General features: G+C 43.9%; 1 protein-coding gene across 1 annotated transcript in view; it reads left to right on the forward strand.

Annotated features, from left to right (window-relative positions):
- The window catches only part of nid1a (nidogen 1a), a 95,707-nt gene that overhangs the window by 7,541 nt on the left and 62,595 nt on the right, over positions 1-25,571 (forward strand). Inside the window, exons 4-8 of the mRNA XM_052024063.1 lie at positions 1,880-2,268; positions 2,784-2,933; positions 3,847-4,098; positions 9,321-9,521; positions 13,535-13,768. Of these exons, the coding sequence (XP_051880023.1) occupies positions 1,880-2,268; positions 2,784-2,933; positions 3,847-4,098; positions 9,321-9,521; positions 13,535-13,768 (1,226 nt within the window). The remainder of the gene's footprint in view (positions 1-1,879; positions 2,269-2,783; positions 2,934-3,846; positions 4,099-9,320; positions 9,522-13,534; positions 13,769-25,571) is intronic.

Here is a 25,571-nt window from a genome sequence, read left to right on the forward strand (position 1 = left end):
GGGAGAAAAGTAGCGGTTAGCGCGACACTGTTACGGCACCAGCGATCAGGGTTCAATTCCCGCTGCTGTCTGTAAGGAGCTTGTACGTTCTCCCCGTGCCTGCGTGGGTTTCCTCCGGGCGCTCCAGTTTCCCCTCTCATTCCAAAGACGTACGGGTTAGTAGGTTAACGTGGGTTTAAGTGGGCGGCGCAGGCTCGTTGGGCCAGAAGGGCCTGTTACTGTGCTGGATAAATAAAGTTTTAAAATTTTGACATAAATATCATGACAAAGATAGAACTACTAAGGAATGCATAAACCAAGGAAGTGCAGCAAAATGGTAGAAATATTGAATGTACTGACTAGGGAGACTCACAAGGTGGTCATGACGGAAGAAGAAATCATAAAAGATATAGACACTTGGGGAAGGTCTGGTTGGGGGGGGGGGGGGGTTGCCGGAGATAACTGATATGCCAATCTGAACAAAATCCCAGGTCTGAATGGATAATTAGGGAAGAGATCACAGCAGTGGTGTTACATGCATAGAAATTAATTCCAAAGGGGGATCATGTCCGGGGATAGGAATGTGATTTAAAAACACGGGCAGAACAAGTACAAGTAACCATTGACCAACGGCTGAACATTGATTTTTGGAAAGATGATGGAATCTTTATGCAGGGATGTAATGGAAAAACAAAATGAAGACCAGTCACTGTGCTTTAAAAGGGAACGTCCTGCTTCACCAACCTTTTCAATTCTTTAAAGAGTAGGCAAGGGTTGTGTACAAGGTCTAATGTATTTATACTTTCATTAGATTCATAACTAAGATTAGAACATAGAGTCATAGTAGAAAAATGGATATCAAGCTGAATGTGAACTGGGAAGGACTGGGTGGTTAAGCATGGTTACTCAGGCTGATGATAGGTAGGAAGTGGTGTTCCACAGGAACCACTTATGTTTACCGTTTACATTAATGACTTGGATTTGGGAATTGGAATTGGAAGCAGCATAAGTTGTGTTTAAGTATGCAGGAAAATAAATTGCTCAAATTAAAAAAAAAAGTAGCAATTGCATTTGTAAAACTCAGCATTTATCCTGCAGCCTCCCCAAGCGCTGACAGGCACTCTCTCCCTGTACCTCACTGGGGAGGTGTCAGCTGGGGAAGGTGGGGTGGGGGGGAGCAATGATGGGGACAAGGTGGTGGTGGTGCATCCCCTTCCACGGAAGTGACTTAATATGGTCGTAGAACATAGAACACTACAGTGCAGTACAGGGCCTTCAGCCCATGATGTTGTGCCGACATTTTATCCTGCTCTAAGATCTATCTAACCCTTCCCTCCCACATCGCCCCCTATTTTTCTATCATTCATGTGTCTATCTAAGAGTCTCTTAAACGTCCCTAATGTATCTGCCCCCACCACCTCTGCCAGCAGTGCGTTCCACGCACCCACCACTCTCTGTGTGTAAAAAAAACACTTACCCCTGACATCCCCCTTATACCTTCCTCCAATCACCTTAAAATTATGTCCCCTTGTGTTAGCCATTGTCACCCTGGGAAAAAGTCTCTGACTGTCCACTCGATCTATGCCTCTTATCATCTTGTACACCTCTATCAAGCCACCTCTCATCATCCTCCTCTCCAAAGAGAAAAGCCCTAGCTCGCTCAACCTATCTGACTGGTTTTCCTATTTAAAAATAGACTATTGTGCTTAATGGGCTAGTTTACTGGGTAACAAACTAATTATTAATTATGCACTATGTCTGACACTAGTTTTTAATTGAATGATTGATTTCTTGCCCTCTAGATAGTTTGCGTTGATATGCTGCATGCTTCCTTCAGAGTTTAAAACAAAATCCACTTCGGTTGTATCTCGTAAATTAGCCCAAAATTTTATTTCAACAGAGATGGTAATTCTGGGGAAAGAGGAGTTTGGATCTTCCAACTGGGGAGTTCTTCAAACCACACCATCCTGCCTGCCAGTGGAGGGGCACTCCACCTTGGTGACCCTGTTCTGAACACTTTTAGCACTGCTACAACTGTGGACCACGAGAAGGATCCTTTTCTGGATATAACTGAGAATGGGACAGACCTGGATGATGATTCCCCTGAAGAAGAAAAGGAGGTTGAAACCATTGTAGCCTACAGGCCAACTTCACAGCAGAATCCAGAAGACCGTCGTTTTGTGGAGCAGGTTCCAGTTGTAGCTGTGAACCCAGTCCAGTTCCAGCATCCACGATTTCACCATCAGAGAGTTGAGCTGTTGGACACAGAGTTGGACGTGACTGGAAATGGTATGAGAATATTGACAAGAGTTCCATTCATTAATTTTTCACAAGAGTTTTCAAGCTCCTCTGTTAGATCATTTGTTGTAATGAGCTATGTGAATTGCAGATTGTCACAAATGATAAATGCACGGTTACTTCATTAACCTTGCCAAAAAAAACCAAATGCTGTGATCCTTCCTATTGCATGAAATAAGGTGTTCATGTAAGCAACTCATTCCAGGATCTTTTTACTTGTATTATGTTTTAATTCCTGACTTGAAACTTAACCTCTTTGTCCCAGAGGAGTAAAAGTGAAGTGGCAGAATCCCTCAACCTTTTTTGAAGCGTTTTTTACATTTTAAGAGTACAGGGATAACATTCCCCATGAGGGAAATTTTGGTCTCTCGAACCTCACTGAATGATGGTTTACGGTGACTGGAAGTTGAATCTTCTGGTTTAGTTCAGCTACTGAAATGAGCTGAAGCCCTCGAGAAGCTGCTGCTAAAATATCTTCTTTTGGCTTTTCTTTCCCTTTCTGCCAGTGTTCTCATACAACACAGAGAGGCAACTGAGGTGCAGCAACAGCCGTCACGTCTGCTCGACCCACGGCCAATGCAGAGACTATGCGGCAGGCTTCTGCTGTCATTGTAATCCTGGCTATTATGGCAACGGCAAACAGTGCGTCGCAGAGGGTGAGTCACCACTGCACTCCAGAAAGCTAAATTACAGACACTTTACTCTGTTGACACTTTAGTCTGTACTCTGTATTATTGTTTTTACCTGTACTACCTTAATGCACTCTGTACTAACTCAATGTAACTGCACTGTGTAATGAATGGACCTGTACGGTCAGTTTGCAAGACAAGTTTTTCACTGTACCTCAGTACAAGTGACAATAATATACCAATACCAAGAAATTTCAGCAATGACTTCCTATAACTGAATCCTTGAACAAGGAGGGGGACTGCGATCCATTTTGAAGTATTAATGATGGGTGGAGAGGAGAGGGTTGGGGCGTTCTTTTGAAAGCAGGACTGTTACAAGGTAAACTCTGGCTCTTAGCTGAGAACTCATTCTTCAGGTGTGAGCCTGAGGCTTCACAGGTTACCTGATTATAATGGAATATGGGAACCATAAGTCAGCCAGTCAGCACCTTTAAGTCTGTTCCGGTCAGGTTACAGCTGATTTGTACCGACATTCCATGTCTTTTGACAGTAATGCCTTTACTAAAAACCCATCATTCTTAGACTTGAAAATTCCATTTGTCTCCTGATACACAGCCTCATGTGGAAGGGAATTTTAGTTTAATTTTGTTATATGATGTCCAGTGTACACTTTCCAGAAGGGATCACCGGACATTGTTGGAAGGAAACAGCTCCAGATTACATTGTTGCTGCCATTCCTGCCCCCATCACTGCATCCCACCTGTTGTGTTGTCTCATTTAGATTGGTTTTCACCAGAGTATAAGCTGTTTCCCTTTACACTCCTTCTGACAATGATTTGAGCATCAGAAACACTGTTAAATAAGTTTCCTTTAAGTTCTCCAGCCAAACGAATGCAACACCACAGTATCCTGCAGATTACTTTTTGTTTTGTTTTATCAGGGACCCCGCAGCGCGTGAATGGGAAGGTGAATGGAAAGATCTTTGTAGGAACCAACCCGGTGCCTGTCCAGTTCGAGAACATCGACCTTCATTCGTATGTGGTGGTTAATGATGGGCGGTCGTACACGGCTATCAGCAGGATCCCGGCAACAGTGGGGTGGTCTTTGTTACCATTGTCCTCAGTGGGAAGTATTATTGGTTGGATGTTTGCTTTGGAGCAACCTGACTATGAAAATGGATTCAGTATTGTTGGTAAGTCGTTTCTGCAGCTGAAAGTGTTGGTGAGAAATAGTTGATGAGTTGTAATTGCTTCATCACTGGTAGTTGTGCCTTCAGCTCTCCAGCCTCAGAAATGCCCTCCCTCAACTTCTCTGCCTATGCCAGCTCTTGCTTTACGCCATGCTCCTCAGTCTCTGAGCAAACTTTTGCTTGGCTATCCTAATGCTACCTCTTCCAGCTCCATGTCAAGTTTACTCTGCTGTGAACTATCCTGGGATGTTTAACTACATTAATAAAGCTGCTCAAGAATGGCTTTTTGTTGTTCTTTGACTGTTGTTGTATCCCTTAACTGGGTATCTTGTATATGAACGGGACTTGAATCAATTAGCACTGTAACACACAGATTGATGTATTTATATGTTAGGGCTATTTATCTCATTGTCAGCTGCATTTTCTTCATTATCTCAGATTCACTGTGGATCATGTGCTATTGAATGTTTGCAGCTTGTAAAGGGGATGTCCTGTTTCTCCTATTAGCCATTGACGGTGTCTCCATTGCTAGAATCTTATAGCTGTGGCCACTAATCCAATAATGGAAGCAGCAAACTCGGCTCGAGAGTGCGTGCAGACGCTGACAACATAACGGGTCAAGGCGCGTAGGACGGTGTGCCATCAAGATGAAGGTTCAGGGTGCATTGTATGTTGTACCATCAGGGTGATGGATCAGCTACTGTTGATGAAGGGTCAGAGTGCTGGAGGAGAAGACGGAGAGGTGCAGTGTGCAAACAGGCCCTTGGCCCCACTGAATCCATGGCAACCATCAAACACCCATTTTTACACAAACCGTGCCCCAATCCATTCTCCCCCATTCCCAACAACCACCTCTAGATTCTACCACTTGCCTACACCTTCAATTGACAGTGACCAACTAATCTGCCAAGGGACATGTTTTTGGGATGGGGGAGAAAAGCGAAGCAGCCGGAGGAATCCCACTCGGTCACTGGGGAGAACGTACCGACACGCAGGATTAAACCCATTTCAGCCGTGCAATGGCAGTTCTACTATCTGCACCACAGTGCTGTCCATTTGCTGAGATAAATGCTAGTTGATCTGGACTGATCAGGAAAAGCAGTGACGTTGTTAATCAGTCAGATCATTTGCACTGAGTCTGCAAAGTTAGGGGGTTTGAAATTCCATACATTTTCTAGGAGTTTCTCATTGAATCAGGGGACATTCATAAATTCCACTGATTCTGTGGAAGTAAACATCTGCAGTTCAGTTTCTGCAACAGCAGATCAAAACTCTGAGCTCCTGTAGAAGCAGCTGAAGTGGGTAAAGCAGCTAGCGATGGGTGGGTAAATCAATAAGATGAGATAAGACATCTTTACTAGTCACACGTACATCGAAACACACAGTGAAATGCATCTTTTGCATAGAGTGTTCTGGGGGCAGCCCACAAGTGTCACCAAGCTTCTGGCGCCAACGGACCGTGCCCACAACTGCCTAACCCGTACATTTTTGGAATGTGGGAGAAAACCGGAGCACCCGGAGGAAACCCACGCAGACACGGGGAGAATGTGCAAACTCCTTACAGACAGCGGCCGGAATTGAACCCAGGTTGCTGGCACTGTAAGTGGTTACGCTAACGGCTACAAAGAATTGGAGGAGGGAATTTGTGATTTCAGTCAAGTGAAGGAAAGAAAGTCAAAGATTGTGTATTTTCTAAGAGGGCAGTTTGGTTGTTGGCAGACAATATATATGGTGGGGAGGCTCTCCAACATGGTTGGTGATCCAGATGTCAGTGATGGTGAGGTTTAAATCGGTGCAAATTCAGGGAATGGGTTAAAATGCTCATTAAAATTTGATACATTTCCATTTTGTTGGATCTGTTGATCCAGTTTTTTAATGTTGTATATTAATCTATGTTTGCAGACATTCCCAGAAAAGTTCCTAAATTCTGGTGCAGATGTCAAATCGTTGCTCCTTCCTGTTAAAATTGTGAAATCATAGCAGAGATTGTGCTGGAAATATGCCAGAAGTGTTGTCCCACTTGAGGAACACAACCCCATGAGTGGGGTTAGCCAGATGGAAAAGAAATCTCTGAATTGCAGCTGTGCAACTAATTTTCTCCCCTCTTTGTACCTTGAGGCACCATCAGGAAAGGAAGAGCTAGAAGTTATGTAAAACTACTCTCCCTAAGTTCTGTCCTCTAGATAAGATTTTTTACAAACTTTAATTCTTCCTTAGTCATACTTTGGATTGGCTGTTTGAAACGTTTAGCTCTGTTCAGCATAGTTATCAGACCGCAGCAATGAGATTCCCGTTGTTCTACTTCCACTGTGATCTCAGCTCTTGCTCTGTAATGGCTATTGGAAGCCCTTCTCTGTATAGTACTGTTCAGACCAGGAGCAGTTGTGTGGGGGAGGTGAAGCAACTGGGTCTATCCCTATATTGTGTATAGCCTCAGCAATGCAGATTGTACTGTAGACATGGGCAGAATGGCCCATTCTAATTCCTCTTAGATTTGAGTAATTTCACTTCACTGACCGTACCTTATCTGCATCCTGACTTCATGTATCTTCAATAGATCCGTATCCCATAACTGGCAAAAATCAGTTGCTTCAGACTTAAAATTAATTATTCTCGTATTGTGGCTGACCAGTTCCTGCCTTGGTTCCTTAACCCATAATATCCATTTCTAACTTGTAACAGAGCATCCAGGCAATGTTCTTCACAAAGTAACGCAGGATAGACATAATGATGTCTCAGTAATGGGAGTTCAAAGCTAGGGACCATAAACACAAGATAATTCAGGAGAAGCTTAAATTTCTCATGGTAAATTGGTTTATTATTGTCACCTGTACTGAGGTACAGTGAAAAACTTTGTTTTGCATGCCATCCATATGATCATTTCATTACAACAGTGCATTGAGGTAGTGCGAGGGAAAACAATAACAGAATGCAGAATAAAGTGTTACAGTTACGGAGAAAGTGCAGTGCAGGCAGACAATAAGGTGTAAGGCATAACGAGGTAGATTGTGAGATCAAGAGTCCATCTTATATTAGGGGACTGTTCAATAGTCTTATAACAGCGGGATAAAAGCTGTTCTTGAGCCTGGTGGTACATGCTTTCAGGATTTTGTGTCTTCTGCCCGATGGAAGAGGGGAGAAGAGAGAATGTCTGGAGTGGGTGGGGTCTTTGATTATGCTGGCTGCTTTACCGAGGCAGCGAGAAGTGTAGACAGAGTCCATGGAGGGGAGGCCGGTTTCCGTGGTGTGCTGAGCTGTGTCCACATCTCTCTGCAGTTTCTTGCGGTCTTGGGCAGAGCAGTTGCTATACCAAGCTGGGATGCATCTGGATAGGATGTAGGAACTCAGAGGTTAAGGTTAATAGAATAGGTAAGAAAATAATGGGAAAGCTTGATAAGCATTTAAGGTTTTGGGGGTGTGTGAAGAAGGGAACAGAAAGAACCATTGAGCAGTTAGACAAGGAGGGGTAGGAGGAGGTTCACGTAGAGCATACCACCAGCATAGAGCAGACAGGACACAAGAGGCACTAAATAGGAAACATTCATTACATATAACTCAACTTATGAAGCAATTTGGAGATGAAAAGGATACGATAAGAAAATTATTTCCTCCAGTGTGAGAGTCCTATCAAGGAGACGGAAAATTTGAGCTAGACTATTAAGCAGTGATGTGAGAAATAACTTCTTTGCAGAGTACGATGGAAATCTGGAACTCTCTCCCACAAAAAAAACTCTTCCGTCTGGGGTTAGTTGATAACAGTGCCGAGCTGGTAATGAGTGTGTAGAATTAGTCTCATTTCAGGAAGGATGTATGTGCATTGGAAACAGTTCAAAAAAGGTTTACTGTGCTGATACCAGGAATGAGCGGATTGTCTTAGAAGGAAAAATTGAACAGACCAGTCTTGTATCAGTTGGAGTTCAGAAGATTGAGAGCGGACTTGATTGAACATATAAGATCCTGGATTGTTTTAACAGAGTGGGTGAGGAGAGGATGTTTCCTCTTGAGGGAGAATCTAGAACTAGGGGTCCCTTACAAAAATATGGGGTTGGCCCATTTAAGGCAAATTTTTCTGAAGCTTTTTGGAACTCCCTCCCCCTTCCTCAAAGGGCAATGGAGTCTTTGAATATTTTTAAGGCAGGGGTAGATAGACACTTGATAAATAAGGTTATGGGTTACTGTGGTAGACAGGAATATGGATTTGTGGTTACAATAAGATCAGCCAAAATTTTATCGAATGGCAAGGCCAGTTTAAGAAGCTGAGTGGCCTATTCTTGTTCCTAGTTTGTATGTCCCTTAAAAACACTTGTAACCAAAATTGTGTTCACCATGGTACTAACACACCATGATCCATGAAGGTATCTGCAGCCATGCATTCCAACACTTGGCACATTCTGATGGTCTTTGCTTTAATAATCCCATTTATTTTATGTAGTATGTTACTTCAAACCTTTATCGGAAGGTATTTCTCAAAATTATTTTGAGGGCTACATTGTGTTTTACTCTCTTGCTATTGAGAATTGGAATAATTTGTTCTGCTACATTACACAAATTCCAAAATATTGCAGAAGGGACTCCAGATATTTGTTTGGTCTTGTGATTAAATTTGTAAAATCCTTGTGGAAATCTTTTTGGCAACTGAAGCATTTGCAAAAATTATAGGCCAATGTTAGTTACTGAAATCATTTGGGAGCCTTAACCATGTGGATGAAGACAGATGTTAACCACGTTAGCTGAGTCCAGACCTTTCTGGGGAACTTCAGAACCGCAGTGTTCTGTCATGATTAATCTGGAATGTGCACTGCATTGGCTCCTTGGATTTAAGTTTCTTGTTATAATGTCCAAAATCCATCACCTTCCTTATAAGTGCTAAACTCCTCTAACCTTGAAATTCTCCCAGAAATCTGCAGTTGTCCCATTGTGGGCTCACTTTCTCGTTCCCCTTTCCTTTGTTTCCTCCAGTGGAGATCATGGCTTCAGATATCAGGGGCAGAAATCTCCTCCTCCTCTTCTCAAAGCCTCTCTCATTAAGTGTAAGCTCTTGGGCATCTTTTCTAATATCACCTTAAGAGGCTCAATGTCAGATTTTTTTTGTTTGACTAATCACACTCCAGTGATGGTAAAAGTTAAAGGTGCTACTTGCCTGTTGGGTCTTGCAGTGTAGTGAAAATGTGCCTCCTGTGATTAGTTATGACTGGGTGGTGTCTTGTGATTTTTTTTTTGACAAGGTGGCGAATTCACACGTCAAGCAGAAGTGACCTTCAGCCCTGGTAATGAGCAGCTGACTATCAACCAGCAGTTCAGTGGGATCGATGAGCATAACCACCTCACAATTGCTACCACACTAGAAGGGCGGGTGCCTGAAATTCCGCGAGAGTCAACCGTGCACATCGAGCCTTATAACGAGCTGTACCACTACTCAAGCTCTGGTAAGCAAATGGAGGGGAATCATTAAACATTACTGCTTTGGGCAAGTTTACTGAATGATGTTGAGGAACAACTATCCAGAGTAACTGAAACTCAGCTGAGAGAGGAGATAGAAAATTCTACATGTCTGCAAAAATTCTTTAATTCCAGGTTTACCAAGGAGTTGCTCATAAATATCAACATGTCCTTTTCATGTGCCATCTGACTTGTGAATTTCCTGCTTTACGCTTTACATTATATGTAGGGATTGGAGTAACTTGATTGAGTTTTTTGAGGAAATGACGAAAATGAGGGTAGGACATTGGATGTTGTCTACATGGATTTTAGTAAGGCATTTGACTAGGTCCCTCATGATAAGATAGTCCAGAAGATTAAGTTACATGGGATCCACAGTGAGTTTTTAAATTTTAAATTTAAGTTTTATTTACAGCGTGGTAACAGGCCCTTCTGGCCCAACGAGTCCACGCCACCCATTTTAAACCCAATTTACCTACCTGTACGTCTTTGCAATGTGGGAGGAAACCGGAGCACCCGGAGGAAACCCACGCAGACACGGGAGAACGTACAGACTCCTTACAGACAGCGGCGGGAATCGAACCCCGATCGCTGGCCCTGTAATAGCGTCGCGCTAACGATAAATTGGATCCAAAATTGGCTTGGTCATAGGAGACAGCGGGTAGTGGTAGAGGGATGTTTTCCCAACTGGAGGTCTGTGACCAGTGTGTCCCACAGGGATCAGTGCTGGGACCTCTGCTTGTATATATATTTACAATTTGGATGACAGTGTAGATGGTCTGATTAGTGAGTATGTAGATGACATGAAAATTGGTGGAGCTGAGGATAGTGAGGAAGGTTGTCAAAGGGTACAGCTGGTTCTAGATCATGTGGAAATTTGGGTGGAGAAATGGTAGATGAAGTTTAATCTGGCCAAGTGCACAGTCAAATGCAAGAGGAAAGTATACAGCAAATGGCAGGAGCCTTGAGAGCAATGATGTATGGAAGGATTTTGGGATGCAAGTCCATCGTTCGCTGAAAGTGGCAACACAAGGGGATAAGGTAAAGAAGGCTGATGGCACACTTGCCTTTATCAGTCAGGGCATTGAGTATAAAAATTAGAAAGTCAGGTTGCAGCTGTATAAAACTTTGGTTAGGCCACATATTGTGTGCAGTTCTGGTCACCATACTATAGGAAGGATGTGGAGGGCTTTGGAGAAGGTGCAGAAGAGGTTCACCAAGATGTTGCCTGGATTTGAGTGTATTAGCTCTCCTTAGAGGTTAGACAAACTTGGATTGTTTTCTCTGGTGTTTCGGAGGCTGAGGGGCGACCTGATAGAAGTATATAAAATTATGAGAGGAACAGATAGGGTAGGTAGTCTTTTTCCCAGGGTAAAATACTAGGGGTCATAGGTTTCAGGTGAGGGGTGGGAGATTAAAGGAGAACTGTGAGACTTTTTTTTCCCACAAAGAGTGGCAGGTGCCGGGAACAGGCTGCCAGGGGAAGTGGTGGAAGCAGATATGATAGCACCGTTTGAGAGGCACGTGAACAGGCAGGTGACAGAGGGAATGGACCACGTGCAAGCAGATGGGATTAGTTTAAATTGGCATCATGGTTGGCACAGACAGGGTGAGTTGAAAGGCCTGTTCCTTTGCTACGCTCTTCTGTCTGTCTATGTTATGTTTAATTTGTGTGTGTCATTCAACCAACGTCCTTGACCACGTTCAGCAAAGATATTTGAGGGCACCCGGGGTTAGAAACGGGTATAAGCTTCATCCAGGCTTTGGGCTTAATTTTTTTTTTGATGCACTTGAAATGTTGGCTGAACCAACAAAGAAATGGTGGGATCTGCCACAAGACCCGATCTGACCACCTACTCCAGTTGAGCTGGCAGGAGCTGTTACTGAGACAGATTACTGATACAATTCCAGTTAATCTCAGATTCTGATGCACGTGGAGTTGCCGATCCTTTTGGATTGTCCGGGAATCTCCAGGGTTTCAAGATTAATTTTCAAGGCATTGAGGCAAGCAAAATCCCAAGAGATGAATTATGGGTGTTGTGAGACGAAAAGTTGTTTGTGATCATAAATATTTAAATGTTCACTGCGAATTACTCAGCCGTGGTTAAGGTGCAGGCGTGGATAGACAAGTTATGTCAAAGATCTAACATGGGTTTGGCAGGCTGAATGGCCTCCTTCTGTGCTTTGAGGATTATAGAACATAGAACATTACAGCACAGTACAAGCCCTTTGGCCCACAATGTTGTGCTGACATTTTATCCTGCTCTGAGATCTATCTAACCCTTCCCTCCCACATAGCCCCCCATTTCTCTATCATTCATGTGTCTACCTAAGAGTAAGCATTGATTGCTGTTGGACCTGATTCCCTGAAGTTGTTGTGCTAGTTTTTATCTATGCGTAATGGGTGTTTGTCCTGTTTCTTGCCTTGATTTGTTGGAGTGTTTTTTGCAAGTTTTGTATATCCACCGCAGTTCCCTGAAGCACTTCCTGACATCTGAATGGCCTAACCTTTAATTTTAAAATTATGCTTCGTTTTGTCCTGGATGTCAACCCCCTTCCCCCTCCTCATCACCTACATCAGAGGAAATCGTTAGGCCTTATCAGATTCTGTATCAGTCTCTTTGTGACTTTGGGTACTGTGGTGCTGTGTATTCTATACTGCTGACACCCACCCTTGCTGCAGGCCACGATAATGATTCTTCAGGGGAAAAGGAATGAATTCCTCAGAAGTTCCTGGTCCATAAAGCACAGAACCTTTGGTAGGTTTCTGGCATTTCATGATCCGTCACTTTGTAAAAACTCCCCAGAGCACCATTATTTTCCTAATGCAACTGTTTCCTATGAAAGCTGAAAGAAATTCAGGTAATTTTCCAGACAACTTTGTGAACAAGCTCTTGAGTTCCTGTGATATTAGCATCAGGTTTGTGAGTTCCGAAGGTTAAGTCATTTCATTTTGTAGCCCCAGTTCCCAGGTTCACTCTTGGCTGAGGTGACAATTGGGTTTTACATTGTACGAAAAGATTTGTGGTATGTGAACAATGCCAGTGTGCTAATCACTTAGAGGCCATCCTCTGATTGCCCTTGTCAAGTTAGTGGTGATCTGTGATCTCCAATCCATGTGGCAAGATGCTCACACAGTGATGTTTGATTCATCACTGTTGCATAATTGGATCGAGCGTTGATGAAGGAGCAGCCCATTGCACTTCCAAGTTGGAATGGCACCTGCCCTGAAGGAGAACTTGGAGTTGGTGGTGTTTCCAAGCAGCTCTTGCTGTCTTTCCCCCGAGGTGGTAGAGCCTGTGGGTTCAGGAGTTGCTCTGGGAGCAATGTGAGTTGTTGCAGTGTATCCTCTGGATGGTGCAGTCAGTAGTGAAAGGAGTGGGTGTTTATGTTGGTGGATCAGCTGCTAATTGTTGGTCCTGGATGGCGTTGACCTTCTTGAACTCGTCGAATTATGTTCCATTCTGAACAGGGGATTGAATATGTTATCCAAATCTACACACTGGTGCAGCATGCTGGCTGCCTGTAGCTGTGGTCTATTAGCTTCGGTTGGGTGGGAAGCACTTTCTCCCCTCCTGTGTCAGACAGTTATGAGTTCAAGACCCACCCTAGGGATTTCGGCCGAAAATCCAGGCCGGTACTCCTAGTGCAGTACTGAGGGAATGCTGCTCTGTTGGAGCTGCTGACCTTCAGATAAGATTAAATCGAGATCTTATTTGCTCTCTCGGGCGATTGTAAATATCCCATTGCGCTGTTAGGAGTTTTCTCTGGTGCCCCAGCCATAACCAAATTGAATTACGTGCTGCTTTATCTCAGTGTTGTTCGTGGAACCTTGCTGTGCAGAGGTTAGCATTTCCTGCAATATCAACAGTGACAGCAGTTTTGTTTTAAAGAAAACAAAGCACTTTGCTAATGTCCTGAGATTGCGGCGTTTTTTAAAGTATTTATTTAAAGAAGTTGTTGTTCCTAAATGTGTTTTGTGTTTCTTTTCCCCCTTCAGTAATCATGACCTCTTCCAACATCCAGTACACGGTAGAGTTTCCTGATCAGTCCTCTCGGGGGTATTCCTTCCAGCTGAAGCAGACCATCAGTTTCCAGGGCTGTATCCATGACGACAGCGCACGTCCGGTGCCTGCCACTCAGCAGCTGTCTGTGGATCGCACCTTTGTCCTGTATGATAAAGACGAGCAGATACTCCGATACGCAATGAGCAACAAGATCGGACCAGTCCAAGGTACCTGTCTGCTATCTTTCACAACGCAGACCCATTTTAGACAAGAGCTACCTGGTAACCAGTGGCTGTTAACTATTTATTGAGGTTGTGCTGTAACATTTGCACTTGAAGAGGCAAATGAGGTGAGATACTTTTTGCTTTACAACAATGACAGTTAATAAGCAGTCCATGATGTCCTGTGATCTTGATTATCACCTCTGGCAGAAATATCAGGAAATTTGTACCTTTGTACATTTTAGGAGCTATTGCTCATCCTACCTTGTAATCTGACAGAATTCCCAGTACAGAGACAGGACACCCAACCCTGGTGGCCTTGACTCCCTCACTTCTGAAGGCAATGATTTGTTTGGCTGTGGTTCCTCAGGCACCAGTTATGGGCTTCAACCTGTCTTCCAGGACGTGAGAGTTCAACAATTGAAGTATTAATGGTATTGGCTCCAATCCTGTTGTGTGCATTTCCAACAGGGTGACTGGATGATAAGATAAGATATCTTTATTAGTCGCATGTACATTGAAACACAGTGAAATGCATCTTTTTTGCGTAGAGTGCTCTGGGGGCAGCCCACAAGTGTCGCCACGCTTCCAGCGCCCTCATAGCATGCCCATAACTTCCTAACCCTTACGTCTTTGGAACGTGGGAAACCGGAGCACCCGGAGGAAACCTACGCAGACACACGGGGAGAACGTACAAACTCCTTACAGACAGTGGCCGGAATTGAACCCAGGTCATTGGCGCTGTAATAGCGTCGTGCTAACTGCTACGCAATGGTGGTCTTTACCCCCTCTCCCACTCACTTAATCCTCCTTGCCACACAATCCTACCCCCAAAGTTTGGGATTGTAATGATGGCCTGAGGCCTTCCACTGAAGACCTAGCTGAGAGCCACATGGACTGTTGATTGAACCTGGTGGATCCTGGTTTATGGTGCTTGCCTGTTTGTAGTCTGCTGAATGAAGTAAGGATTGGGGAGCTTGTTTTTTTTCATTTTCTTTGACCTCTCCCAAAAAAAGGATTAATTTTATTTTGTGGTATTATATCATTGTAGGAACACTGCTGACAAATGGGATTTTGATGGTAACAACATTCAGGCAGGGTTTCAGCTCTGAGTAATTCCACAACCATTCTGTAAGTGTTGGAATCTGCCCTGTACATCTATGTTAAATAGACTGAGCTCAACACTCAGGTACTTGGGCAGCTTTTCCTTCCATTCACTTTTTGTCAACTTCAGTTGGTGCATTTTCTGTTTATCCCCACAGCCAAGCCAAGAGAGTGGGTGTTTTTTCTCAGACCTTTGCCAGTGCAGCTGTGAAAACTCAAGTGTAAGAACGTCTTGGGTCTTCTTCCCATCTGGAAGGCTAGTTAACTGGCCTTTGGCAATTTCCTGCCACAGCAATGATAACCAGCTAATGATATGTAGCACCTTAAAAAAAACAGGAGTGCAACCCAGCAAGAGTACACACCAATTCACTTAAGGAATCCCTTATAGAAGGAGGGGAGTTGAGAAGTGGTGGATTTAGTGAAAGAATATCAAAGTTAAAGCCCCACGTGGCTGAAATAATGTTGGCCTCCAATGTTGGAGCACAGGAAATCAGGAATGGGCAAGATGCCAGACCTGGAGACACCACAAGACCTTGGGTGGTTGGTGGCCAGGATAGGGCAATGTTTCCAAAGGTAAGGAGAAGGGCCATAGAGGGATGTGAAAACGGGTTAAAACTGAGGCATTGCTGGCTGTGGTTGGAATGTTAGCCCACCAACCTACAGCTGGGGCTTTTTCTGTTTTTCCCGGCCAGCCAATCGACTGGTTGGCTATTGCCTGGTCTCTGGTATTGGTGCTTGGTGGAATCTGGTGAGCAGAGCTCTGGATGAACTGTGGTTTATGGAAGGTACCAAGTGAAAACTGGCCAAGGGAGCCAAAGAAAGTGTGGTTCCAGTTGTGATAAAAAGCGTGGAAGAGGGTTTCAGTCGCACCACTGGGTCGGTGATTTCATTAAGCCGTCCCTAAAATGATATTTGTGAGATATCCAGAGGGTCTGTGCAGGAGCCCAGATATTTAATCATCACCTGTAATTCAACTCAGTCGAGTTTATTGTCATGTGCACAAGTACAGTGAGGTACAGGTACAATGAAAAACTTGCAGCAGCATCACAGGAACGTGGATTCAGACAACACAAATTGTACACGACAATGAAGAAAACGATGGTGTAAGACAAGATATTAGTGCAAAAAAACTCAGAAACAGGTCCATGATAGTGCAAGAGGTGGTCTGTAGTGTTCTGTTGCTGAGGTAGGGTTAGGGTTGTGCAGGTCGGTTCAAGAACCTGTTGTTTATAGGGAAGTAGATGTTCCTGAACCTGGTGGTGTTGGACTTTGAGCTTCTGTACCTCCTGCCTGATGGTAGCAATGAGGAGAGCCCATGGCCCATATGGTAGGGATTGTTGATGACAGATGCTGTCTCCTTGAGGCAGCACCTCATGTGGATGCTTTCAGTGGTGGGGTGGGCTGTGCCTGTGATGGACAGGACTGTGTCCATCTAGGGTAAGCACCGCCGAACTGCCTTGTGACATGATGCACTGGTGAAATATTGTCTCATGGACACTTATTGACAATTGTATTCCCACTGATGTGCATTCTTAGAGAAACCTTAGATCCCCATGCATCTCCCGAAGGGATAATGATGGGAGAGAATGTTTAAGTCTGGATAGAATCTGCGAAATACTACTTGAGTTTGGGAAAATATTGCCGGAATACAAAAGCTTTTCAGCACAGGTTGTAATTTGAAATAAAAACACAAAATGGTAGAAATATTCAATGAGTTGGGCAAGATCCACGGAGAGAAACAGAGCTAACATCCAGTGGTCAGTGACCATTCCAACATTTTCAGCTTTTAGTTTGGATTTCTGGCATTCACAGCATTTTGTTTTTGTGCTTCTTTTTGTTTCCAGTTACAAGTTGTCCAACGCTCTAACGTGGAAACTCTCAGGGCCTCTTCTATTTCTATTCGGTGGTCTGGGTTTCTCATTTACCTCCTCTCTCTTTGGAGAGAATTACCCGTTTTGGATCAGGGACTGTAAACATTAATTGTTGATAAATCTTACAAGGAATCCAGCAGGATCTTTACCCAGATAACGATGAGAAATGTTGCTCCTGCTACCACAAGAAATGATTGCTGAAAATAGCACTGGTGCATTTAAGGTCTATGAGGAGACAGGGTAGCAGGTAAATTGGGTTATTATTGTCACATGTACCGAGGTACAGTGAAAAACTTTGTTTGGCATTCTATCTATATGATTGTTTCATTGCAGCAGGGCATTGAGGTAGTACAAGGGAAAAGAAATAACAGAATGCAGAATAAAGTGTTACAGTTACAGAGAAAGTACAGTGCAGGCAGACAATAAGGTACAACGTCATAATGAGGTAGACTGTGAAGTCAAGAGTCAATCTTATCGTACTAGGGAACTGTCCAATAGTCTTATAACAGCGGGATAAAAGCTGTCCTTAAGCCTGGTGGTACATGCTTTCAGGCTTTATTATCTTCTGCCTGATGGAAGGGGGGAGAAGAGAGAATGTCCGGGGTGGGTGGGGTCTTTGATTATGTTGGCTGCTTTACTGAGGCAGTGAGAAGAGTAGACAGAGTCTGTGGAGGGGAGTCTGGTTTCTGTGATGTGCTGAGCTGTGTCCACAACTCTCTGCAGTTTCTTGTGGTCATGGGCAGAGTAGCTGCCATTCCAAGCTGTGATGAATCCGGATAGGATGATTTCTTTGGTGCATTGATTAAAAATTGGTGAGGGTCGATAGGGACATGCCAAACATCTTTAGCCTCCTGAGGAAGTAAAGGCACTGGTGAGCTTCCTTAGCTGTGGTGTCTACGTGGTTGGACCAGGACAGGCTATTAGTGATGTTCACTCCAAGGAACTTGAAGCTCTTAACCTCAGGATCATTGATGTAAACGGGAGCATGTGCACCACCGCTTTCCACCCCCCCACCCCCCCCCCCCCCCCCCCCCCCCGAAGTCAATGACCAACTAGCTCTTTTGTTTTGCTGACATTGAGGGAAAGGTTGTCATCATGACACCATGTCATTGTGAAGTGTGAGATCAAGTAAGGCGAGAGGAGACACATGTGGAGCCTAAAACTTGCAGCTCAGAAGTGTGCATGAGCTGCATGAGATTACTAGACTGCAGCTCAGAACTGGTTATTACCTCAAAATGGAGACCGATAGATTTCTGAGCAAAAAGGGATATGGTGCTGGAAAATGGCACTGAGGGAGAAGATCAGCCATGACCTTAATGAATGCTGAAGCAGGCTCAAAGGATCGGAGGGGCAATTCCTGCTCCTACTTCTTAAGTTCTTGCGTTAACCAATTTTTGAATTTTAAATTCCAAAATTCATGAGTAATACATACAGCATGCAAGCCAGGATTGGTGTTCATTTGTGCTGCTATTTGATACCAATGTGTGTTTCGTAGAGTTATGGTCTCCATAGAATAGTGCAGCCATCTAGGTTTCTTAAAACAAAATGTTAATTGTTCAGTCAGGATGTTTGTTGTAGATAATTTAGATAGAAATATCTTGTCTTTAAGGATTAGTTGTTTATCTTCAACCAACCTTTCCTTGACCCCAAAATAATTCAGCAATTAATTCTGGAACTCATGAGCCGTTTGCGTTCCCAGTTACACACTGAATGGCTTCCTTTCTCTGCAGACTCATACTGCTTCACGATCTGGCTGCAGTAGTGCTGGATGTTGCAGTCTGATTCAGCATTTGTCTTCCTCGTGCAAGTGCTTATGCCCATCTGTGTCCGTTCCCAGTTTAAATTAATTTCAGGCCCAAAGTTGGCGCTGGATTCTGTGTCTGGAGGTGTCTGCATTTCCAGAGCTGCTGTTTAGCAAATGTTTCTTTGTGTTAGAGCATAAACTTTGTGTTTTTAGTTATTGCTAGTTTCTAGTCAATGTCAGATATCCATTTTACTCATTCCACTGCTCCTGACTGGCTTCAGGGACCTCAGCTGGAGCAACAGAGCAGTCTTGGGAGCGAGTCTTCCAGCTGCTTGTGATACTCTGATGGAAAATGTGTTCTTTTTAACAAAGAAAGACTTGCATTTTTATAGCACCTTGGAACATCCCAAACAGCTTTGAATGCTGTGAAGTTTTTTTTTTGAAGTGAAGTCTATGTTCTATTGAAGGTAAATGCAGTAACCAGACTGCACAACCAGGGGCATGGGTCAAAGTTTAAACCTGACTGCTTTTGAAGGGACATGTTATACAAACACATGGAGAACAATTGCGTTTCCATGTGGGTCCTTAACATAGTGACTGGCTATTGGGGGTTGGGTGTATGGTCAGGGATTATGTCCCTGCTGGTACCACTCCACACACGCCCTTACACAGAGCAAAGTCTAAAAATACACCTATGTTTCTCTTTTGTGAAATAATAATTAAATATTCTCACCAGAATATTGGACCCCTTGGAGTTCATGTGTAACCCATCCTTTGCGAATAGGTCATGCCTCTCCCAAGAAAGGTCCCAATGATCCAGAAATTTGAAGCCCTGCTCCCTGCACCAGTTACTCAGCCATGCATTCATCTGCCAGATCTTTCTATTCTTACTTCCATTAGCACATGGCACAGGTAGTAATCCTGAGATTACTACCCTAGATCTCCTGCTTCTCAACCTTCTTCCTAGCTCCTTGTAATCCTCCTTCAGGACCTCTTTTTCTACCTATGTCATTGGTACCTACATGTACCAAGACTTCTGGCTGATCACCCTCTCCCCTCAGAATATTCTGGACCCGGTCTGTGACGTACCGTACCCTGGCACCAGGGAGGCAACACACCATCCGGGATTCATTGTCGGGTTCGCAGCATTTTTTTTAGATCTCTGACAATCTGCAGGTTTATTTTTGAGAATATTTGAACATAGAACATCGAACAATACAGCACAGTACAGGCCCTTCGGCCCACAATGTTGTGCTGACATTTTATCCTGCTTTAAGATCTATCTAACCCTTCCCTCTCACATCGCCATCTATTTTTATACAATTCATGTGTCTACCTAAGAGACTCTTCAATGTCCCTAATGTATCTGCCTCCACAATCGCTGCCGGCAGTGCGTTCCACGCACCCACCACTCTCTGTGTAAAAAAAAACTTACCTCTGACATCCCCCTTATACCTTCCTCCAAACACCTTAAAGTTATGCCCCCTCGTGTTAGCCATTTTTGGCCTAGGAAAAGGTCTCTGACTGTCCACTCGATCTATGCCTCTTATCACCTTGTACACCTCTATCAGGTCACCTCTCATCCTCCTTTTCTCCAAAGAGAAAAGCACTAGCTCGCTCAACCTATCCTCATAAGACATGCTGTCCAATCCAGGCAGCATCCTGGTAAATCTCCTCCGCACTCTCTAAAGCTTCCACTTCCTTGCTATAATGAGGCGACCAGAACTGAACACAATACTCCAAGTGTGATCAAACCAGAGTTCCATAGAGCTGCAACATTGCCTCACGGCTCTTGAACTCAATACCCCAACTAGTGAAGGCCAACACGCCATACGCCTTCTTAACAACCCTATCGACCTGCGCAGCATCCTTGAGGGATCTATGGACATGGACCCCAAGATCCCTCTGTTCCTCCACACTGCTAAGAGTACTGCCATTAACCTTGTATTGTGCCTTCAAATTTGATCTTCCAAAGTGTATCACTTCACACTTTTCCTGGTTGAACTCCATCTGCCACTTCAGCCCAGCTCTGCATTCTATCAATGTCCGGTTGTAACCTCCAGCAACTTTCTACACCATCCACAACACCACCAACCTTCGTGTCATCTGTAAACTTACTAACCCACCCTTCCACATCCTCATCCAAGTTATTTATAAAAATCACAAAGAGCAAAGCCTTCCATGAGGAACCTTATCAAACACCTTACTAAAATCCATGTACACCACATCCACTGCTCTACCTTCATCAATGTGCATTGTCACATCCTCAAAGAATTCAATCAGGCTTGTGAGGCACGACCTGCCCCTCACAGAGCCATGCTGACTATCCCTTATCATACTATGCTTTTCTAAATGACCATAAATCCTGTCTCTAAGAATCTTCTCCAGTAATTTGCCCACCACTGAAGTAAGACCCGCTGGCCTGTAATTCCCAGGGTTATCCCTACTCCCTTTCTTGAACAAGGGACAACAGTTGCCACCCTCCAATCATTGGTACTACTCCTGTGGCCAGTAAGGATGCAAAGATCATTGCCAAAGGCGCAGCAATCTCTTTCCTCACTTCCTGTAAAATCCTTGGATATATCCCGTCTGGCCCTGGTGACTTATCTATCCTAATGTTTTTCAAAAGTTCCAGCACATCCTCTTTTTTCATGTGAACTTGTTCTAGAGTGTCAGACTGTTGTACGCCATCCTCACAAACGTCAAGGTCTTTCACTGGTGAATACTGAAGCAAAGTATTCACTAAGGACCTCCCCTACCTCTTCTGACTCCAGGCACGTGTTTCCTCTATTATGCCTGATCAGTCCTACCCTCACTCTAGTCATCCTCCTATTCTTCACATATGTGTAGAACACGTATGTGGAGTTTCTTGTGCACCACTTGGTTGTCACATTCTCTGTTTCACCATGGTGAATGCCCTGCAAATGCACGTCACGGTGTGAAGTGCTTTGGGAGGTCCTGAGGCCAAGTATGACACTGTAAGAGTGGAAGCTGCACTGAAAGTTGTTTCTGCTGCTTTTGCACCTTTTGAAACCCATTCTCTGAGCTGCTCTGCATGGTGAGCACTTCGTTTATCTAAGTTTCCTGGGTGCCTTTATGTAAAAGGACTTTCATATGTGTGACTCACTGAGATTCTTTAGTTAACAAGCATGTTTAATGTATTCCTCCTGGATATTTGATCCTTATTGTTTGTTTGTTCCTGAACAATGGACATGGTGAAACTATTTCAACAGTGCTCTGTTTTACGAGAGCATTCCTCCCATGTGGCACACAGCTAGAGCTTCAATTACTCAAGAGCAGGAGATAAACCAAGTAATGAATATTCAAAGTGTTGAAAATTCCTTTCTGTAGAGTGTTGGACTCTGAGACAGTTCTCTTTCAATTAATACTTGTGCTACAGTGGTTTTAAGTATTGTGGACAATTGAGAAACTTTTTGACTCCCGATGCACTGAGGGGAAGCAGTCAAGGAGAACATCAAGAGAGCAAAAAACAAACTGTTGGAGGAACTCAGCAGGTCAGGCAGCGTCTTTTGAGGGAAATGGACAGTTAGTGTTTTGGGTCAAGACTGTCATCTGGACTGAAATCAGAATCACTGATGTATGTCATGAAACTTGTTGTTTTGCAGCAGCAGTATAGTGCAAGACATAAATACAAAAATTACTATAAGTTACAAAAATAAATAAATAGTGCAAAAGGGGAATAACGAGGTAGTGTTCATGGACTGTTCAGAAATCTGTTGGCAGAGGGGAAGACGCTGTTCCTAAAACGTTGAGTGTGGGTCTTCAGGCTCCAATGGTAGTAACGTGGAAGTCGTGTCCCGGGTAGTGAGCGTCCTTAATGAGGGAATTGCATCAATTCCAGAAAAGCATGCAGAATCTGCTCCTGCTGCAATCGAGGAGGAACCCCGAGAGACGAAGAGCCGGCAAGCCTCACTGTTTGCTTTAATCTCCTCCATGTTTACCTTCTGGTTCAGTCTACTCTGTGGAGCTGGATGAGATGTGCTTGCTTTACTTTTTCCAAAGGTTCACAGGGGGAGCTCTCTTATCCACAGCCTTAGTGATAGCTCAGTAACATCATCACAGCCAGACATATTGAGGACCTACAGAACCTTCTGTGTTGGTCTGCATGACGGAAAGGCCACAGTCAGCACAGCCTCCCAGAACTTCCTGTCCTCCAACCTGGAGGTTTTTGACAATGGCAAGCAGGAGAGTTTGGACCAGCCACTCATCCTGAAGGAACTGCAAAGTTCCATCCATCCTCTTGAGATGAATGAAACTCCTGGAAGCAATGGATTACTGGCTGAGTTGTATTTTTCTCTGTGGGACAGGGTGGGCCCTACTTGTGGAAGCGTACAACACTGTGCTTCTAGCTGGCAGCGTGTCAGAATACATGAGACAGAGTATCATCACCCTCATCTTGGCACAAAAGCAGGAGAGGGAGGACATGAGAAATTGATGACCTATTTCACTGCTGAATGTGGATTACAAGGTTTTGTCTAAGGCCATCGGCAATCGGATCAGGTCTGTTCGAGGCAGGTGATCCATCTGGACCAAACCCATGCCGTACTGAGCCTGATAATCTTTGACAGTCTTGCGCTGCTCAGAAATACCATTGTGTGACCAGGATACCGTACACATACATGATGGACGTGCTCTCCAAAATGGGCTTTGGTGAGGGAATCAAGAATTGGATATATTGGTATTGGTTTATTATTGTCACTTGTACCGAGGTACAGTGAAAAACTGGTCTTGCAATGGATAATAAATGGAAAGCTTCCCATGAAATCTGGAGCCAGGCAAGACTGCCACTCTCCTTCGTCTTGTTTGTGTGTTGTACTGAGCCTTTCGCTCAATCTATCCGGAAGGATATGAGCATAAGAGAGGTGATGATGCCTGGCAGTGGGGGGGCATGCAGATGAAAGCCTTCCTGGACGTGGACAACATCATTGTCTTGTGCTTGGACCTGTGGTCAGTCCACAGCTCTACAGCCATGGTAGTGTAGCAGTTAGCATAACACTATTACAGCGCCAGTGACCCAGGTTCAATTCCGGCCGCTGTCTGTAAGGAGTTTGTACGTTCTCCCTGTGTCTGCGTGGTTTCCTCTGGGTGCTCCGGTTTCCTCCCACATTGCAAAGATGTAGGGGTTAGGAAGTTGTGGGCATGCTATGTTGGCGCTGGAAGCATGGCGACACTTGCGGGTTGACCCCAGAACACTCTACGCAAAAGATGTATTTCATTGTGTGTTTCAATGTGCATGTGATATCTTGTTAACTGTGCCAGTGTTCCACCATTGATTTTCAGGACATTATTGCACTGCCAGTTCTGGGAACTAGCTGTGTGCAAATTGGCTACCAAATTTTCTGCATTACAGTGCTTCAAAACTACTTAATTAGTTGCAAAATGCATTAGGGTATCCTGAGTATGCAAAAGCTATTGTGGAAATGCATTGTTTGTAGGATAATGCAACAAAATTTGCATAGAGCTACATTTTAAATTATTTTCTTGCTTTGCTGCTAAGTCAATTTGTGCACATTACTGCTTGTTGTATTAGCTGCTGTGTTGGCTGTGCTGCAGGATTAGTAAGTTTTACATGCTGTGAGCAGCTCTTCCTGGTTACACTGCATGTTTTGTATCAAGCATGTAAACCTTGCGAGAAGCAGTTGTTAGACTTGAGTCATTAAGGGGCCCAGAGTGGGTGCCCTGCAAAGTTGCCCTGAGGATAGAAGGTATTTTATGGTCATTCAGGAAAAGGAAGCTTCTTTCCCCCCCAAAAATTAAGTAAGTGCAAAACCTTGAGAAAATTGGATTAGAATTTTGATTGCTCTTAAACCACCATTATGCCGTTAAACTCTGTGGTTCAACAAAATGTAGTAAAGCAATTAAATAGTCTGTGGATAAACTATACAAGCTGTCCCTGGGTAACAAACAGGTTCCAATTTTACAGATGTCCGTAAGTCAATTTTGTATGCAAGTCAGAAAATACATTAAAAAAATCACTCGATATGGTAATCACACCTCCTCAGTATTGTAATGAATGGCATCAAAAGCACATGAGACTGATAAGAAAGAACAACTAAAAGTGGAGAGAGAGAGGAAATTTACTGCCTTTTGTAGGAACGAATATATGTGTGTACATGGAGTTTTGAACTTATTAATATGACAGGAGCCCGTTCGTATTTAGAGTTGTACATAAGTCGGGTGTTTGTAACCCGGAGACCACCTGTAGTACTTCTACAACTACTGGTTCATTCTTATCTGTGAAATGTTTGGCTACGTTTAAACCAGTTGAACAGCTTGAGGTTAGAGCTTCGTGCAAGCAGTTTGTGAAGGAAGTGCTGAATTGGTCTTGCACTTCCACACTACTGCTGCCTGTCTCATAAACTCGAGCCCAAAGTTGAAGTTTTGGAGTTTGGACAGAATTGCAACAGCTTGTTATGATGACCCACATTGATGGTCAGCTCTCAAAATCCGAGATAAACTAATAGAGCAGCATCTGTGGAGAGAAAGGGACAGTTGACCTTTCAGGTTGCGATTTGGCTGGTCCCGAGCAAGAGTCTCAACCCGAAACGTCGACTGTCACTTTCCCTCCACAGATGCTGCCTGACCTGCTGAGTTCCTTCAGTTTATTTGTTGCTGCAGATTCCAGTATCTACATTCTATTGTGTCTCTAATAGAGCAGGTAGTTGGAAAATTTTCATCCCCTGTAACGTTCTCTGCTTTGATCAATGCTAAATGCATTGAACCTTGTCCCATATTGCTGTACCTCCTCTGACTATCCAATGGGGGCATGAGTTATCCTCCAATCTAGGAGGCTGTTTCTACACACAAATCACTGAGTATCCAGGGGAATGAAGTTGCTGCTGTTGGTTTACAACTGTAACCATAGGAATACAAAATACGGCAAATTATGGTAAGATCAAGTGAGGTAAAGTTTATTGTCATGTACACAAGTACAGTGAGGTAAAGGTAAAATGAAAAACTTGCTTGCGGCAGCATTGCAGGCACATAGGATTGGACAACACACAGGATATAAATTATGCATAAATTACAGAAAAAAAAGTCCATGCAAAACAAGACGTCAGTGCAAAAA

Source organism: Pristis pectinata, chromosome 10, assembly GCF_009764475.1.
Source record: "Pristis pectinata isolate sPriPec2 chromosome 10, sPriPec2.1.pri, whole genome shotgun sequence".
Lineage (NCBI taxonomy): Eukaryota > Metazoa > Chordata > Chondrichthyes > Rhinopristiformes > Pristidae > Pristis > Pristis pectinata.